At 38.8% G+C, this 19,098-nt stretch overlaps 2 protein-coding genes across 3 annotated transcripts; one reads left to right on the top strand and one right to left on the bottom strand.

Moving 5' to 3' along the window:
• Positions 1–27: 27 nt before the first annotated feature.
• Positions 28–4,340, top strand: LOC310940677 (uncharacterized protein; the record flags this gene model as incomplete). Its single annotated transcript, XM_083905666.1, has 4 exons — positions 28–1,066; positions 1,809–1,913; positions 2,674–3,208; positions 4,117–4,340. Exons 1-4 carry the CDS (start codon positions 920–922, stop codon positions 4,338–4,340), a joined length of 1,011 nt encoding a protein of 336 aa, XP_083761792.1. The 5' UTR covers positions 28–919.
• A 4,077-nt stretch (positions 4,341–8,417) lies between these two features.
• On the bottom strand, positions 8,418–17,663 carry LOC310941131 (uncharacterized protein). 2 transcript variants are annotated; one of them, XM_083906243.1, is made up of 6 exons: positions 17,597–17,663; positions 16,493–16,795; positions 11,312–11,599; positions 11,112–11,216; positions 10,301–10,362; positions 8,418–9,233 (listed from the first exon to the last, which is right to left on the bottom strand). In XM_083906243.1, the coding sequence occupies exons 1-6, from the start codon at positions 17,631–17,633 to the stop codon at positions 9,123–9,125; spliced, it is 906 nt and encodes a 301-aa protein (XP_083762369.1). In that variant the 5' UTR covers positions 17,634–17,663; the 3' UTR covers positions 8,418–9,122. The 2 variants fall into 2 exon arrangements, with proteins under 2 accessions (XP_083762369.1, XP_083762368.1); XM_083906242.1 differs by lacking the exon at positions 8,418–9,233 and having other exon boundaries at positions 10,000–10,362.
• Between the last annotated feature and the right edge of the window lie 1,435 nt (positions 17,664–19,098).

The raw sequence follows: 19,098 nt of genomic DNA, 5'->3' as shown, positions 1-19,098 counted from the left end.
CTGTCTTTCACTTTATGAGGAAGAGCAGTGAGGGTGAGAAATTATACCTGTAAATGTTATCGGATTGTCATTATACTAATGGTTAATATGGGTATTTAAGTATTATATATATATAATAACGCTAATCGCAATGTTTTCACGTGAATTAAGTCACTTTATAGATTTTGTACGGCGCAGTTATAGGAGTTACTAACACATACTGTAGTTAGCACTGCCCTCAGCTGACCCCCTTCACTGAGAACCAGCTTGAGGAACAAGGCTCAGAGACAACATGGCTGACAGTTGATGCATTTATATGCATGTTAAATCCGATTTTAGGCAATAATTGGGTGCTCTTAATATCACGTAAACACCATAGTGCTGAATGAGTGCAAACACATAATAATAACATAGCATGTCCAAAAAGAAAATCCCTAATCCAATCCAAAATTCGATACTCTATTATAGCATTTCAGTTTTACATGATTACCGCGTTTCCTTGTTCTAGTCGTTCATTTACAGAATTTATGTCAGAATTGATGTATAAATAACTGGGCCTGAAATGAGCTTTCCCTGTGTTACGACCGGCTCAAAGGCCATAACAAAAGTGGGAGATGCACCAAGAATTATGTATAAATGGAGGTGTATGAATGTGATGAAGCATGCGTGGTGCATGTTGTCAGTGTAGAACTAAAGAAACAACAAAGCAAACGAAAGATCACGCTGCTGGTGCAGTCGAGGAGTTGAAGTGAAGGGCTTGAAGTGAAGGGATGAGGAGGTGGAGCTAAGTAAACTGGGAGGCCTGGCCAGGTTTTCCCAGTTACCAATCAGTTCAGCCTGAGACCTGCAAATAGAGGAGCAGAGGAGCAGTATCCCAGTAACAGGCTCTGGGCCGTCACACCTGTTTCTAAGACCAGGAAACCATCACTGGACGCCCACCATGGTTCAGTGGCACCTCTGCACTCTAGATCAACTGAAGGATTCAGAATACGGTCGTCCTTTTCCACGTCATGGCCTTCAGCTCCTGTTTTGGTTTGCCAACTGCTGTGCGACCTTTGAACTTTTCAACCTTGTGCTCATATTGAAGGTAAGATTACAGCAGATACATGAGTAGACATTATTATATGCAATTATTATACGACAGAGTATTAGGGCCGTAAAATTACGACTTTAATCTCGTAAATTTACGACATTATTCTTATGGCCCTAATACTCCGTCGTAGCATCCTCACTAATCTGATTTCTTTTTAAAAATGCACACATTCTGCTCTCCTGAATCCTGAAATCCTGAAGACTTAAGTTTCTAAAACATGACCATATCGGGTAACAATTTGTAATAAGTATACACAGATAGCATTAGTTAAGCATTAATAAATATTGACTTCATCATTTATAACATACTCATTAGTATGTAGTTCATAAACACAGTTACTCATGTATCAGATGAGCGACTAAATGTGTTACTTGCAGAGGATTTCAATAAGATTTAAGGGTACCAAATTATGGAATGGCTTTTCCCATCTGTCAAAAAACTGTTCCTCTACTACAAAAGATACTTAAAAGATAATTTAACGGTTGAATTGGGGTGACAGTAGCTCAGATAACATTTCTCGCTTCACTGAGAAATGTTATCTACGATTTTCTGAAGCATTTGCCCCGTTACAGCAGGAATACAACAAAAACAGTGGCCGATGTCACTGTAGTTATCTTGACAGCTTTTACTTTATTTTCTTTTTAAATCCTTTATTCTCATGTACGTTTGTATTACAAAAGAAGTCCGCAAAGCTAATATTATGTGACGTGACCGAAGTGTGTCTCTGCCTCCACAGCTGGTGCCACTCTGTGAACCAGACAAAGGTTACTGTGGCTTCCACTCGTATGGCAACATTGAGAAACTTCTGCCTGTGCTGAGGCGGCACAAGGACCAAACTAAGGTTTGTGATCTTTTGTTGGTTTTCATCCTCCATCCAAACAAATAAAAATACACGTAAACCTTCTGCAGGGCATAAAAAATCAGATTAGCTCTGACAGAAAGCAATCTTTACATCTCTGAAAGGCTAGGCTTCATTGGAAATGTGTGTTGGACTTTGGTGATATCTCAGCCTTCATTCTGATCTTTCTTTTATTATGTTAAGAACCAGTTATAACATGTAAGAAATAAGTAATTAATGAATTATTAACAGTTGTTTACATAACCGGACCGGGTTTTTTCAGAGATCTCGCTGAGCCCGAGATTAGAATAAAACACAGCGTTCTCAGCAGTGGCTGAACTGTTTATTTAGAACCTTCAGGGCTTCATAAACGAGGTAATGATGCAGATACACACTAAAAAAACTGGTTAATTGGAACTTCCGGTCTAGGTCAGCTTTAATTAACACATTCTCACTGGTGGTTGGTAAGCTACGTGTAGCCACAGCTGCTCTGGAGCAGACTGATGGAAGCGTGGCTGCCAATGTGCGGCAAACGGCCCCTCTGACCACCACGATCATACATACATTCATCGCATGTTTTTTCAAACTGTGGGAGGAAGCCGGAGAACCCGGAGAAAACACACACACACACACACACACACGGGGAGAACATGCAAACTCCTTGCAGAAAGGCTATTGTTCCAACTCGAAGTTGTTCCAACCGGCGTTTGAACCCATAATAATTAATCTCACATTCTTCTTGATTTGTTCCCTCCCTCTTCAGGTTGAGTACTTTATAGTTGGCAACCTGAACACAGGAACCCATACGGGGTCTGCAAACCTCCCTAATTATGTGAAAGAAAACTATGGGCGGAATGGCAACCGTGACATTTACAACATTGACCGCATCATCATCAGTTACCAGACGAGAACCAGGGTGGTGGAGACGGTGTACGTCACCCAGCATGATGGAGCTGCCTCTTGGAGATTCAGTCCTGACAGGACGTATGAAATCAGCTCTGAGCTGATCCAAGCCCTGCAGAGCCCACAGCTCGATCTCACCACCTTCCTCACACAGATGGGCTACTATGTAACGCACTACCCACAACCTTCAACACAGCCATCGTTTAACGAGGTGCAGAGCTACGATGGATCCACAGCAAGAACAGAGGACGACTACTTGGAGTTCTTCTCAGAAGCCTTCAGCCGTCAGTTACATATCAACAGCTACAATGACAAGAGAGGGGTTAAAGCCAACAAGAAACAACAAGCTTTGAGGCAAATTTACTGGCAGTCCAGGTGGCATCAGCCATATCAAGGTAAATGTCAGTGTTTTCTCCTTAGTCTCACTCACAGCTCTTTCCTTAAAAATGTTCATCATCCATACCATGTGTTCACATTGAATGCAATGCAGTTTTGTAGCCTTGCACGTGACAGACCAGAGGTTATCCAAAAGGAGTCAGTCACACCTGGGGCCTCATGTACAAAGGTTGCGTACGCACAAAAACGTGACGTACGTCCTTTTTCCCACGCTCACGTGTGAAACGTGAAATGACCGTGGAAATGTGCGGTGCCCGTTTCTACAGCTATTGTTCCTTTGGCGACACTTAGTGGTGATTCTGGGAAACTGTTAATAATGTGAAAACAAGTAGTCATCCGAGTGATGTGCACATCAGAGACACACTTATGAACAATTAACACCTTCAAATGGTGCAATCCGACGTGAGCGAGTATTTAGGGAACACAAGGATTTACTTGCAAACGATGATAACTGGCTCATAAGCCGATTTCGGTCAGGAGTGAGCTTTGTGAGTTTTGTACATGAGGCCCCTGCAGTTTCTCTTGAAGACGTTTTGCCTCTCATCCAAGAGTGAAGTCAATCTTATTCATATAGCCTAGCATCACAAACACAATTTGCCTTAATGAGATAAGGTGAAGCTGCCAGTCTTTTTTTTTATTGTATTGGAGGCCCTGAAACACTGTTACAAAATGCCATTTCCAACAGAGCCTGTTTTTAGATGAAGGAAGTGGCAAAGAAACTATTTTCACAACGACCAAACAACAATAGCAAGAACAACAAAAATCTACACAGTGCAGCTTCAACACAGTTTGCTGGCCAACAGAGGGCGCCAGAGGTTTGTCCCGTGAATGGGCTGAAGACTGCCATCTCCGATTGCCCTTGTTTAATGAAAGGCATTGAATGCTGCTTGTGATTTTTCATTTGTAGGCTTTAATGAAGAAGACAAGAGAAGGAATGGTGGCGGTGGTGGAGGAGGAGGAGGTGGTGTCAGCTTCCTCAAGATTCTCCTTGGTGCTGGAGCGCTCTACTTGGCAGCCAAATGTTTCAGTTGCATCTGGAGCTGCTGGAAGGAGGAGTTAGTCAAGGTGGTACAATGCAGGACTCCTGCTTATAAACACCCACATCATGTAATGCTGGATTACGTGTACTAGAATGTTTCAGGCGGAAATAAACGAACGGTATCAAAATTCTACCCTACTGTAGGGAACTTGGCTTAGCCTATGAGATCGACTGAGTCAGATCGGCTAGTCGAGCCCAGAGAACAAACCAAATATGTTGGGCACTTGCACTGAGCTGTTAAGCTGCACACAACTGGAACAAGCAACAGAACTGCAATCAGAACCAAATGAAACGTCTCCTATGCTTATGATTGAACTTTTCTACAGCACTTTAAATTTTAATCTTTCACTGCACACATAGAACATGATTTCTTTAAAGGTGCATTATGTAATAAATCTAAAGCAACTAATCCTAATATGCCACAGAGAATCAGGAATAATGTTCATATAACAAACTGAACTCAACAAAAATATTCGCATTAAAATGTTTTTTTTTGCAGAGCGCAAATCATGTTTATGTTTTGAAATAATGTTTTGTCATGTGGCGCCACCTACTGCCGTCTACCAATCATTGCAGTCAGTAGAGTCTCAGCTGCCGAGCGGGTTGCCAGTTACGTCTGAGCTACAATGGCGGAAAAAAACGAAACTAAAAGACCTCGGTATTTTGAATTTGAGTGTAGTAACCGTGTTTGGCCACATTCTTACATATGGCACATACATATACATACAAACATATACATATGTGTATATATATACACACACTCACACATGTATGTATGTATGTATGTATATATATATATATATATATATATATATATATATGTATCTCCTCTAGATGGCACTATAAACTACTTACTTCACCTTTAAATATAGTTATTTACATTTAAATAGCTTTTTGTTTGTTTGTTTTTTTCAAACATAGTCTTCAATGCATACAGACACATAATCAAACCTCTGAAGACTCTGAAGATGAGGACATAAAAACTGTGCAGCTTTTTGGACGGAATCAGCAGGAAAAGTCTGACTATGGGTGTAACGTCCTGCCTTTTTGTCTGCTCACTTCCTGTGTTGAGAGTGAGCAGCTGCATCCTGTGGATTTTAGGAAATAAACAGATTTAAAAAAAAACATGTCCTTTATGCTGTTTTTTTTCCCTTCAGCCTGATCCACCTCCTCTAACAGTGTTTCACACACGCATAATAATTCTTTCCTATTTATATGATGAGAATCAGCGTGAACTTCAATTACCCCAATAAACCACGACACATCAATAAACCATTTTAAAGAGTTATTTTTAAAAAAGGAAGCATGAGATGTCTGCTGACAGTATAGGGCATAATCTGGCCTCATTCACACTCAGGGACAGGAACGAGGAAATAGAATGGGGTTGATTTTTGAGTTTTATCCATAGCTGTAGATTGAACCTGTAATTTTGAGGAATGTCTTATTAAAGACAGAAAGGCCTGTGTGAGTTGCCAAATTTCAGCCCTGATGAGCATCTTAAGAGAAACATAATTTAACCTTCACTTTGGATGACATTTCCTGGCCTCCAGGTCCAGTTTTTTGTTGTTGCCGTTAGACAATTAAATCATAAAAACATTACTGTTGTCAGTAAACGAAGCAGCCTGATACGACACGCAACTGTCACTTTCAACTGTCATCTCCTGATGGCTGCACGTCTTTGACTCTGGTTCTCTCTTCAGAGATTTTTACCCTGGTTTTCGTCTCCTCACCGATGCCCAATAGTTGACATCCTTGTTATGTCAACTATTGGGATTCTCTCCTCACTATAACACTGCACACCGATTTACTATATAAAGTGCTTTGAGATAAAATACAGTCAAGTCAATTAGTTTTATTTCAAGATTTTATTATAAAGCTAAAAAATACACCTCAAAATTTGGGGGGAATAAATACAAGGAAAATTCAAAGCACCGACTTGCTGTCATTCTAGAAGAACGGATAATTCTTATAAATACTAATTCAGTGCTTTTCTGTTTATCCCTTAGCGCTCAGGTGGCGCCACAGATCTGTGTCGCAGACGCACCCTTGATAAATTGCCATGGGATTAATACACAACTCCTTAGGTCCACATCCTGGGGGGGTGTGTTCAAAGGTTTACAAACAGTGTTGTTGTTTTTTTTGTTAATTTAACATCACATAATTAACTCAGGTGTTTTTATATAACTGGTGAAAATATGTTTCTACTCTACACTATGAATTGTACGAACTGGAGACAGCAGTTTATAATGAAACCCGAAGGGGAAACCTAGTAAAGAATGTTGCCCTGCATATGCACTAACAATGACACCTATTGTCCATCACTTCCTCTTTCTAATGATAGCGCTCAGCTCTTACAGATTATTAACACAAACCACCATCTGCAGTTCACAGGACAACAGAGACTGAGGAAACTCCAATAAGATCAGCACGTTTTTAACTAATGCTGTAATGTTTCTGTAGTGCAGTCATGCACCAGGCAGGCAATGACGTACTGAGACATCCTCCCGGCAAAAATTAACCTGTTTTACTATCCTTGAACATGTACGTACAAACCCAATGTGACTGCAACACATTTTATTACTCTGAACATCACATTGTCCCTTTTAAAAAACAACAACAAAAGAAAACAACAACATAATATAATGACAGTGTGTGGGATTTGTTATTTAAATATCAGTGCATGTGTAACTGGTGAAGAGTAAATGAAGATGGCGCGCCACACGAACAAAAACAATTCAGGCTTGCCTTAAAAACAAAAGCGTATCTCTTTGGAATGATGCAGCTGCAGCTCTTGACTTCAATCAAAGCAAAAGGCGATCAAGTGAAGCAGAACAAAATTAGAGAGGTTTTAGTACAGAAAGTACAGGCGAGGTCTCGTTTGTCACATTTTGGCAACATCTGTGCCATTTGTATTTTAAAATTACAATAATACCATTGGAATAAAATAAAAATCACCACTGCTCTGTAAACAGTAACAAATGCTGCATATTAACTATGTATTTTTTCTCTCAGAGAAAACAGATGTGAACAGTTACAGGACCTTGACCTGGACTTGGGAGGGTTCTTTCTGTAAACTATAATACACAAATATGTTTTACTATAATATATAGGACCAATTATTAATCACCCATGGGAAATATTGAAATTATTTAAGTAATCAATTGTCCTCTAATAAAAGGCACTTTTATGAATCCCTGCCCAGGGACCACAGATGCATATTAGCCATTTAGTTAACTCTGGTATAGACCGTTCGTCGTTCCTGTCAACTAAACTAAATAAATCAAAATTATTATTATTATTCATATGCATGTTAAAAGTGAGATTTTAGTTTTGCCATTCATTCTCCCACTCAGGTATGCTGTGGAAATGTAAAGGGGCGCAAGCTTGAGCAAAAAATAAACGTTATTAAGCAGGAAACGAATTACCGTTTGTGCCGCGAGTGGTTGTTGTGGTCCGCCGCCGTCTGGCCGCGTCTGTCCGGCAGCGTAATGGAGCCGTCCAGAAACGAAAACATATTTATTTGGTTTCCGGCCTAATGCTGCTTTTTTATGAAGAAAACGTTTAAATGGAAAATTCCACCTTTCATTTGGACACGATGCAATTATATAAATAATATTAAATGATTAGCTAAATTAATTTCTGTCTGTGACATACGTCACATCACATAACTATTTATGTGTTAAACCTTTGCTTGTTTAGTGGTAACCTTTACCATTTTCAAATGTTTCAGTTCAACTTTCTTTTTTTTTAACATATGCTAAAATTATATTTATGCACCTGCAGTTAAAGTAATTGCACCCACATTAAACCTGTTTCCTCAGTAATCAAACTCAAGAATAGGTAGTTGAAGGAGAGGCCATAACAGAACATAGCAGTATGGTTCCAGAAGTAAAAATCACAGAGGTTTTAACTACTAGTCATAATAGTCATACCCATCCAAATTTGACTCAGCACAAGCTACACAATTGTAAAAATTATTTTACTTGCTCATGCTGTTTTCAGACAAAATGTCAAGCACTACCATTACCCACAATCCTCAGGTGCACGCTTACTTTTTACTGCAAAAATGGTGTCTGGGATGGTTCACCATTACAGTTCATTCACCGCAGAGCTGCAAACACTATATACACAACATATACAGAACATACACTCATTGCAATAAACTGTGACTGTAACTTTAAAAAAAAAAAAAGATGTCAATTCAAGACAAAGAGGTCAATATAATGCGATCAGTCACTGTGGTTTATTATGGGATGTGGAGTTCCTTCTCCATCAAAATGAATGATAGAGGAGGCATTTTATAAAGCAGAAGTGTTTGAGAAGTGGGAAGTTAATTTATCAGAATTCAGATAATTCTGGTACATTTTTATTACATCACTGTCAAACCTCAGCTGTCATATCAAGAAAATGCATTTAGGAATACTGTGTAACAGAACCTGCTCATTGCTTTACACTTATTTTTGAAATGTGACCTTAAAGGCAACCTTATGTGACATTAAGTGAAATGTAAGAAAACAAATGTGAAGAAACAAGACAAGAATTCTAATATATAAAAATAATATACCCACATATATATATATATATGTATATAGAGCTCGATTTTATCACTTATCATCATGAGAAATGTCGTGTGCTGTGTAAGCATGTGAAATGTGAAACCCATTGAAATGTGTGTGTCAGCATTGTGTGTTATTTCTCCTTTTCCCCTAATAGGAGCGTCAGAGCCACTCAATACACCGCAGTGCTGATTGTAATGAAACGCCATGAATATGATGAATACTTGTACCCAGCACTTTTCAAATCACACTCGAGCTTATGATTATCGTCCACGGCACTTTTAAATAACAAACCGACACCCCTGCCACTGTGCACTGTCAAAGGTTCTCGACAGTGGCTGAGTGAACTGGTGCCATATGGTGAGCCTGTAGTGTGGTGTAGATTGTGGCCGCAGGACATTCAGCGTCTGCTGGTGGATCAGGTCTTTCCTGGTGAAACAAAAACACAGGATGTGAGCACAGTAATGAAGAATGTGTGCTTTCTTTCCCGAAACTCTCAGCCAGAGGAAATACTGTATGTGATCACTCTGAAACTGAAACATACGTAATTGTAAGTCCTGAAATGCAACGGATGTGGTCTATTTTTAACTGTTTCTGACTGAATGATGCATACGTTTGTGGTGGACTCAAGCAAATATGAAAGGAATCATTAGGCTTTAGCAGTCAGGAACTGGATCAAGTTGCACCAGGTACTATCACTGATAGAAACACACAAAAAAAGTGCAGAGCCGAGGCGAGTCGTGTCTTTTTTCCCACTCTGGAAGGCGTTTTTAAAAAAAAATACCATTCAGGCCATAAAACGCCTTCTCCGTGTGGACGGCCTCTAATTTTTCCTTGCATGAACTCTGGCGAGTAAAATCGGCAGGAAGATTCAACAGGATTCGTTTGCTTTTGTCTGGCTCAGAGCTGGCTTGCCTAGTTGACCAATCCTGCTTCAGCCTGAGCCCCAGACCCGCCGACCTCATTAGCATACGAAACAGAAATAAAATAATGAATAAGGAAATTAATAAATACATTGATTAATAAATGTATTACATTTATTTTAGTGCTGAGCGCGTTAACGGTGGTTAACGGCGTCAACGCTAACACACGTTAGCGCACGGCGCGTTTCCGTGACGACATGACGTGACATCATGTTTACGTGACTCCCGATTGTTAAAATGAGTCTATAAAGTAACGCCTTAACACACTATGCATTGTATCAATCGAGAATCACAATCGAGAATCGTATGAATCAAATCGGTTGAATCGAGAATCGATTTTGAATCGAATCATGACCCTGAGAATTGGAACCGAATCCAATCTTGAGCCACCCAAAGATTCACATCCCTAGTATCCAGTAATGTCCAATAAACATTTAACAAGCTTAGTAGCTCCTGGATTAAAACTATCAACTGTAATTCATTGCGGGGCCGCCAGAAATGTTTCTGCGGGCCGCCAATGGCCTGCGGGCCGCACTTTGAGAACCAATGATTTACGTGGGTGTTTGTACGAACCTGATTTTGTCGATCTTTACGTACGCGTACTTCACTATACTGAACTGCTGCATCCTCTGAATCTGCAAAGATATAAAGTTGAACACAGTTGCACAAGTTGAAAGTTGAGTTTTATAGTAAATAAAGATGCGCAAGAGGGCAAGTAGCTGCAGTGAAGGTAACTTTACTGGTAACGACCAAAATGGCCTGTTGCATGCTTCTGCTGACCAAAAATTTCAGTCTACACACTTCTGATATATACACTATATACACACATGTTCCTTGCATTTATAGATAGATTGTCTCAAGGTGTCATTGTGATACTGCCTGACTGTTTCTGACTATTTCACCTTATCACATTAGTCCATACCGACTCCATAACCGACTCTGTATGGAAATGATAGTCAAATGGGGTCAAACACACACTGTTGCTATTGATCGAGGCTGCAACTGCTGTGTTACACAGCTTTGAATACGGAAAGCACCTGAAACATGACACCATTAGGCCCCATTGATTCATCAAAAACAAGATAGTAGAACATGGAAAGTCCCACCCAGTGGCTGTTAACAGTCGGTATCATTGTGATTCCCCATATAAAAAAGTTTGGGAAATACAGATTAGTGGGAAAGACAGTGCACTCTATTGCAGTAACAATATTTGTTATATTTCATAGAATTTCAAAATAAAAGCATGTTGATATGGACGGTAAATACTGTAGTGCACAATGACACTATTAATGATGCAAAATGAGTCTATTTCATTAAAAACATACAGACATAACTGATGGTATGAGCGGCGTTGACCTTAGTGTTAAAAGACAAAAAGACCTGCCTTGTGTTTGATTGGTTGTCGTCTTGAAATTGAAACAAATCTTCATGATGATGAAAACAGCAGGAACAAAAATCACAATAGACACAATGGTGAGTGCAATTATATCTGTAGAAACAAACAAACAAACAAAACTCACTTAATGACAGCCTTTTTACGATTATGATGATAGATTTGTTGAAATAATCAAAGTGTGTCCTCACAATGTCTGGTGTTGATGACCTCTGTGGCGTCTGTGCTGCACAGAGTCTCCACAGTGACCGGGCGACTCTGACTCTCAGCAGGATTGACACCCACACATTTATACTGAGAGCTGAAGTCCTGCTGCTGCACAGTGAGCGGCAGAGGGAGAGCAGAGCTGCTACTGTTCAGTATCTGGTCGTCTCTGTACCACGACAGCGTCGTCTCTTCAGCTGCGTCCACAGAACACAGCAGAGTGCAGCCGTCGGAGGTCACACTCTCTGTGTTCACGACCGGCACTGGGACGCTCGCTGGAATTTAAGGAGAGATGTTTTTTTTTTTTTAAATGGTACATTTTGTGAATAGACTATAGATTAATTATATACACAATGTACTAGTATATACAGTCTCTGTGTCTGTGCAACAGGACTGACAAGCAAAGCAAAGGGAAAGGAAGATTATATCGATTCATACAGCCATAAAAACAAAGTACTTCCTGTGTCACACATTATCACGTTATTTTAGAGATGCATCAAAACTCTCGTTTTTTGGCTTTGATCTAAATCCAATATCTGGATTTGGAAAACTGCCGATAACAGAGCTCTTTTTTTATCTTGAAAGTGTAACAGAACCACTGAAACCACTGTTTTCAGGTGTGAACCAGTGTTAATGGATATCTACTGTATATATAATGTTATTTACTGATCCAGGTGTAAATCTTCACAGTTTAATGTAAAGTATTGAAGTTATACAAGTTGCAATAAAAATCGGTGTATCTACTGCCCTCTCTGGTCAAACACCAGCTACTACATCAAATGTTGCCATTGTCTTTCTTCGTCACAGCTGCAACTCGGGGTCAGATTTCCCGTCTTCTTATCCTCAGAAGACCTTGAACATCAGTGTTGTAGTTGTTGCTGGAATTTGGTGTAAAATGACAGTTACTGTTCTGGCTTCACATCCAGTCACACTTTTCTTTTCAAGTTCATGCTCCAGTGTTTCCTAACATTTCACTTTTGCTCTGGGAAATTAGTTTTCAATGATACTGACACAAAGAGACACATCACCTGCATTGCATCATCACATATGTAAGTAAATAAAATAAAAACATATCAGTATCATGTTTTACCTGATAAGTCTACTGTTCAAATGATAAACTTATATTATTAGTCCTGGTGTATTTTTTTATTTTATTTTATTTTAAAATTGATAATTGATAAAAAAAAACATCACTGGATCTGTCATACATCGGCAGATTTGTTAGTTGGGAGTCACGTTTTTTGGCATTTCCTGTTTTATTTTGGTGAAAATTCCTTTTCCTGTTTTTGTCTGCACTGTCGCCGTCTTTTGCACGTGGTGTAAAAAAGTAGATGTTCAGGAAAAGTCAGTTATGAAATAAACTGTCGAGCATCCGGAGGCCCAGTGCACACAACTAGGATAAAGGATTAAGCCGGGCTATGTTGCTTATCCTGTCTTAATTTATCCGTGATGCGGTTGTTCAAAAGCAGGATAGGGGAAAGCTGGATATGACATAAGTTACCATGGAGATTTATCCTGTGGCGTAAGCCTGGTCAGGAGCAGGCTGAGTCCCAGGATTTATTAAATCTCATCCCTCATGTTTCCACAAATGGAAACCAATAGTTATTCCACTGCCCACTACACAATGTATTCACATTCAACTACACCCACTGTCATCATCTAAACATCTGTGATCATTGATTACAATCATTTCACAGAATTGAATAAGGATAAATCAATACAAGTTAATCAGCTCCTTTCAAAACTGTCTCTACAAGACAGAAAGCACAAATTTAAAGCGCTTTATAGAACATAAGAATAAATGCACATTTAAAGGTCTGTATATAATACAGTGTTTTTGGAGTGTAAATGTGATGGTTTCGGCGGAGGAATTAACGTGTATTTCCGCACTACTCACATATTCAGACGGTCGCTTTTTGACGTTGGTTTATTATCGTGGCCGTGTTTCCTCTCTTTTCAATTTGGTCTTTCACCTCCTCGTATACGACCTCCATGAGGATTTCAGTCTCAGAGGAGGAAAAGAACGCCACAGTTGTCATGGTGAATCTGAGAATCTGCGATCGACAGCGAGGTCTATTTGAGGAAGCCGTGTGCACGCACTGATCCAGGATTGCTTTCACCTGGCTTGATGAATCCGTGTCTGCTCATCCTGGATTGGTCTTCGTGCAACCAACTGAGCCTGGTAGCCCTTTTTTTGGATTCGTTGAACCGAGCTCAGTCATTTATCCTGGATATCTGAATCCTACTTTTTTTGCAACGGGCCCCAGGTCTTAAAGGTCTAGGAGGCTGCATTGTTTTGGTGTTACTGATCAATAATTCCATAATAACACTTTACAGTCTTGGCTAAATATGTCTTGGGAGACTCTGACCAATCACAGGGCAGATGCTCCTATTGGCTGTATTACCTCCACTTGTCCACATAGGACTGTGGAATGAGCACAACTCCAGCACTGGCAACAACTTCCTATGCTGTAAAAAAAAAAAAAAAAACTCAAAGGAAAGAGTTAAAAATAAAAAACATTTGGACAATGAAAAATAAAACCTAGGCCAATATGAGAGATAAAGAGATTACCTCAAGTAATCTGTTGTGTATGAAACAAGTGAGTCGGTGCTTGCAGCTCAGGACAGAGAACCATGGCCCCAAATTACTACTATTTTATCAAATGTTAAAAAATAATTTTTTAAAAAAAAAATCAGCATACTACAGCTTTAACATTGCACAAGACCAACAGAAGCATCGACCTTAAACAACGTATTTACATCATAGTAAACAGGAGGCATTTATTCAACACTTTTCTCATCTAAGGGACCAGACAGTGATGATTACCCTGCTTATTATACTCGATTGGTGCGTTCCATTTGGTGTCAGAAATTGGAATATTCAGCTTGGACACCATGGCTGCCATCATGCAAATACTACTACTTTACCGTTAATAGCACTTATGATGTATTTGTTTCACAGTAAATCATTCTTACATAGTTCTGTTTACATTTTAGCTGCAGACATGTTGCTACACAGTCTGTGTGCTCAAAATACTGTGTTGTTATCAATCGCTGTTGCTAACAACGGCTAGTGTCCATGATTTTGTCCTGATTTCTCATCTGGAAAGCAATAAATTCAGGAGTAACCATTAGACATGGTGGAGCAGGACTTAACTAGTCTCTTATTAGCATCTTATTTTTCAGGTGAATCAAACTGTATCACCTTAAAATCAATCCTGTGTCCATGCACTCACTTCTCTGATGTCAGAGGTTTTACTCTGATCGTAGAGTTTTGTCACGGCAACGGAAGGTAAACACAGATGTTACTATTTGCATTAGATAAGGTTCAGCCTTAATGAATGTGAGGAGTAACTAACCCTATGCGTTTACTTACTGTAATATGTTTAAATATAAAAATAGGGAGTTGGGGTTAAAGGGGGAGATTTTTCTTTTTAATGTGCGACATGCACCGGTCAGACGTGTCCTTCACAACAGCAGGAGAGTGTTGTGTTCAAACATGAGCTCAAGTTCCGGGTTTTTATCTGCACATTATGATCGTATAATGTGATCAATCAACTGGGAGGGGTTCTAAAAAACTGTTCTCACACACAGAAATTGAACATTTTCAGGAAAAAAGGAGGACGTTGGTCTGAAAACAGCTAATTTGACCATATCATAGAGCAGGGGTCTCAAACTCAAATGACCTGGGGGCCAATGAGCATCTATTGTGTGTCAAGAGGTGGCCAGCTTACACCAACAAAAAGTGGGAAAAAAAAACAACTGTTCACAATATTGAAGGGGATTAACACTCGAGACCCCCTGAAAGCCTCAAAGGCTAAATTTGAGATGGGTCTAAACTAGGGCTGGAAGATTAATTGAATTTTATTCATGATTTTGATTTTGGCTTCTCACGATCATAAAAACATTATAATCGAAGAAAAATGATTAACGCCTTCATAATGGCGCGGCGTGTATGTATATTCCTATGCTTGAAAAACACCTTGAATGCACCGTGTTACGTGCAGCAAGCGTGTGACGTGTGTGGGAAAAAAATATTTTTCTATTTTTTTTTTCATATATTTTGGAAACTCAAGATCTCGAGTTTCCAAAGTATGCCGAAATGTTTTTTTTTTTTCAAAAAAATGTTTTTTTCATATTTTCTGGGAAAGTTGAGATCTCGAGTTTCCAAAGTTTTTCCCCCCCAAAAATGTATTTTTTTGTAAACTCCACATTTAAAAAAAACAAAACATTTTTCGTAATTTTTTTTTTTCTCATGTCACTTCGGGGGCTCTGTAATTTCTGGCTGTTCTTTTAAATTATATTTAAAGTTGAGTTTTGGTGGTTCAATAAATACTCTGAATATCGTGTCTCTTAATCATGATTTCAATATCAGTCAAAAATAATTGTGACTAATATGTTTTGCCATAATGGTCCAGCCCTATTTTAAACATGTTACAGTGTCATTGAAAAACATGCTTTTTTCCCTAAAGATCTTTGTAATTTCAGTTTTACATATACGATCTACATAATACACTTTGCATGCTTTCTTATCCTTTATAACCAGACAAAATGTAAATTATGTTATATGTAATTTTGTATTTTTAATGTTTTAATGAATTGCTTTCCAAATGGTGCTGTGGAAAAGGCCCCACACAAGAACACACCAGACAGGGAACATAGCCAATACTGCAGCGTGGCACCTGGGCTGGTGAAACCCCCCCGATTATTAATGGGTATTTCCCACACTCTGCATCATTATATCCCATGTATACTATTTATTAATATCAAAAACAGACATTTATTTTAAATGACTAATAGTGTGGGCAACTGTAATTAAAAATTCGTGCCAGGAGCCCTAACAAGCGTATTTATATATGTAATTTAATGTTGTATATGATACATTTAATAATGGGATAATTATGACTATTATGAATATCTTATTAAATTATTTTATTAAAAGACGGTGAGGTCGTGGGCCATGTTTTCATTATAACATGATATTAAGTGGGGGGGCTGCATTGAATCGATTTGGGGGGGCCGCATGTGGCCCCCAGGCCGCCAGTTTGAGATCCCTGTCATAGAGTGATGAGTGGACATTTGAGGTCACAGGAGGAGTTGAATCCGATGAGGAGCATGTTATCACCAGTACAGTGATCACTATATTAGTGGAAGATATGTTCACTTACCATAAACTTTGAGTTTAAATGCAGAGAAAAAGCCATCTTCGGGAAAGTTAATCACATAATCCCCTGTGCTGTTTCTTTGTAGTCCTGTCAGTGTAAAGAGTCTTGTGTTGTTGTTCCAGAGAATTCTGCAACTGTAACAGTTTTTCTGAAATATATCCAGTTTTCCATCTCTCACCATAGCAATAGTTTTTCCCCCAAATATAAGCATTCCAAACTCCTTCACAGGGACAGGTAGAGTGACGTTTCCTCCTTCAGTGCCTGTCAGGTTCCTCGTCACATTCTCTTCAGCAGATGAGATCATGACTGTAACACAGAAACAAAAACATTGATTATTAAACAGCTGTTAGAATTACTGTCCATGCAACTGTCCAGAGAGAACATCACAGGCAGCCCATGACCAAGAAGAAAGGAATTCAGCTTTGTAACCAGAAGGTCAGTCACTTTAATAACACTTTTTGGATTTCAAGTCTAATTGTTTGTGTTATAGCATTAATTTGACATATTTACAGTCAATGTGATTGTATGTAACACACAATATCCTTCATTTTACGTTAAAAGCCAAATAAATAAAGCAGGAATGTGTGTTACAGCATGTGTGTTATGTGTTACAGATCATAAACAGTAGATATTTTACAGTGCATTATCACTCTCCTTACAGAAGCACCAACTTCTCAAAAATTAAAAATAGACATGCAAATCATATGTTCGCTGTTGCGGACCATAAAAGGAGAAGACGAACGAAAAAGAAAAAACAATGACTACATTGTGTTTTCTTTCCCTTTAATTTATCTATGTTTAGTTTAATATATTTGTTTGTGATTTATTATTTATTAATTTTACTTGTGACCGTCTTTCCGCAAACAGAGACTGTGCCACATCAGAGAGATGCGGATCTACCGTAACATCTGGCACGGATCCAGCAAACGGAACCGTGCCTTAATCCAAACGCGCAACGCCCCAAGAACGGCATGGATCTGGATTGCAAGACCAGCGCCTGATACAGGCCGACCCAGTTCAGTTAAAAAAAAAGCTTGACGATCCGGACCAGATCATATCCAGATCATTTCTGGTTTTTCGTCTGCAGTCAGGTCGCTCACAACTTACCCATGAAGAAGAAAACAACTGTCATCTGCGTCTCCATCGCACAGTAAACGCCAAGTCAAGTTTAACCCATTTACAGACAGCGCGAGCGAGAGAAAGAGGCGTGTGCGTGCGTGTGCGTGTGCGCGCGTGTGTGTGTGTGTGTGTGTGTGTGTGTGTCTGTGTGTGTGTGCGGGAGTGTGTGAGGCAGCGAGAGAGGGGAAGAACCATGGAGATCGTTATTCGTTGGGAGCCATTTTCCGCCATAAAAACAAAAAAAGCGGGAGAAAAAAAGGTCGAAATTATGAGATAGATAAGGTATGAGATTTTAAAAAGTCATAGAGAGATAAAAAGGTCTTATTTATGAGATAAAAAGTAATAGATATGAGATAAAAAGTCATAGGTATGAGATAAAAAGTCATAATTATGAGATAAAAAGTCATATTTATGAGATAAAAAGGTCATATTTATGAGATAAAAAGTAATATTTATGAGATAAAGTCATATTTATGAGATAAAGTCATAATTATAAAACAACAAAGTCACATTTGAGATAAAGTCATAATTATAAAATAAAAAGTAATAAGTATGAGATTAAAGTCATAATTATGAGATAAAAAGTCAAATTTATGAGATAAAAAATACAGAATTATGAGATAGTCACATTTATGAGATAAAAAGTCATATTTATGAGATAAAAAAGTCATATGAGTTAAAAAAAAAGTCATATTTATTAGATAAAAAGTCATAATTATGAGATAAACAAAGTAATATTTGAGATAAAAAGTCATAATTATGAAATAAAAAAAGTCATATTTATGAGATAAAAAAGTCATATGAGATAAAAAAGTCATATTTATTAGATAAAAAGTCATGATTAGGAGATAAAAAAGGAATATTTATGAGATAAAAAGTCATGTTTATTAGATAAAAAGTCCTAATTATGAGATAAGAAGTGCGCATGCGCCCTGCAGGGCGAGACTCTACCTCTGTCTGCAGATATCGAGTTGCCTCAATGACCAAACCACGCTCACAATGTGCAATCTTAAATGAGATAACTATAACAGGTGACTTTAGTTACATCGGATCGTTAAGTCTTTGAAACAAATGAAGCCTTCTTTACTTTCTGACTGCAGTATGATGCGATTGTGGTTAAAAGTATGTCACTGACAGGAAACCACTCGTGTCCCTGTCTCATTTTAATGCAACAGCTCATAAAAGGAGAAGTTTCACTCTTGCTGTCCAGACTTTGAAGCCATATGTTTGACCACGTCTTGACATTTGTGAGTCAAAGCGTCGAACAAACAATGGCTCTGGCTGACCCTTGTTACCGTGGTAACCAACCACAGAGGATGGTTTCTAACACTTTCTCACACATCAACAGGACACCGTCTGTAGGTGACAGAGTTTCAGTGGTCACAGTTTCCACTGTGTGAATGTACAGGTTTATTCTTATAGAGACTATGTGGTCAGGTGTGTAACAGAACAGACGCCTGTGTCTGTCACGGTTAAACCAACAGTCACGC

This window comes from Microchirus variegatus (genome assembly GCF_963457635.1).
Source record: "Microchirus variegatus genome assembly, chromosome: 19".
Classification (NCBI taxonomy): Eukaryota; Metazoa; Chordata; class Actinopteri; order Pleuronectiformes; family Soleidae; genus Microchirus; species Microchirus variegatus.
The sequence above is the reverse complement of the archived record's forward strand: the minus strand, read 5'-3'. Positions and strand labels throughout refer to the sequence as shown.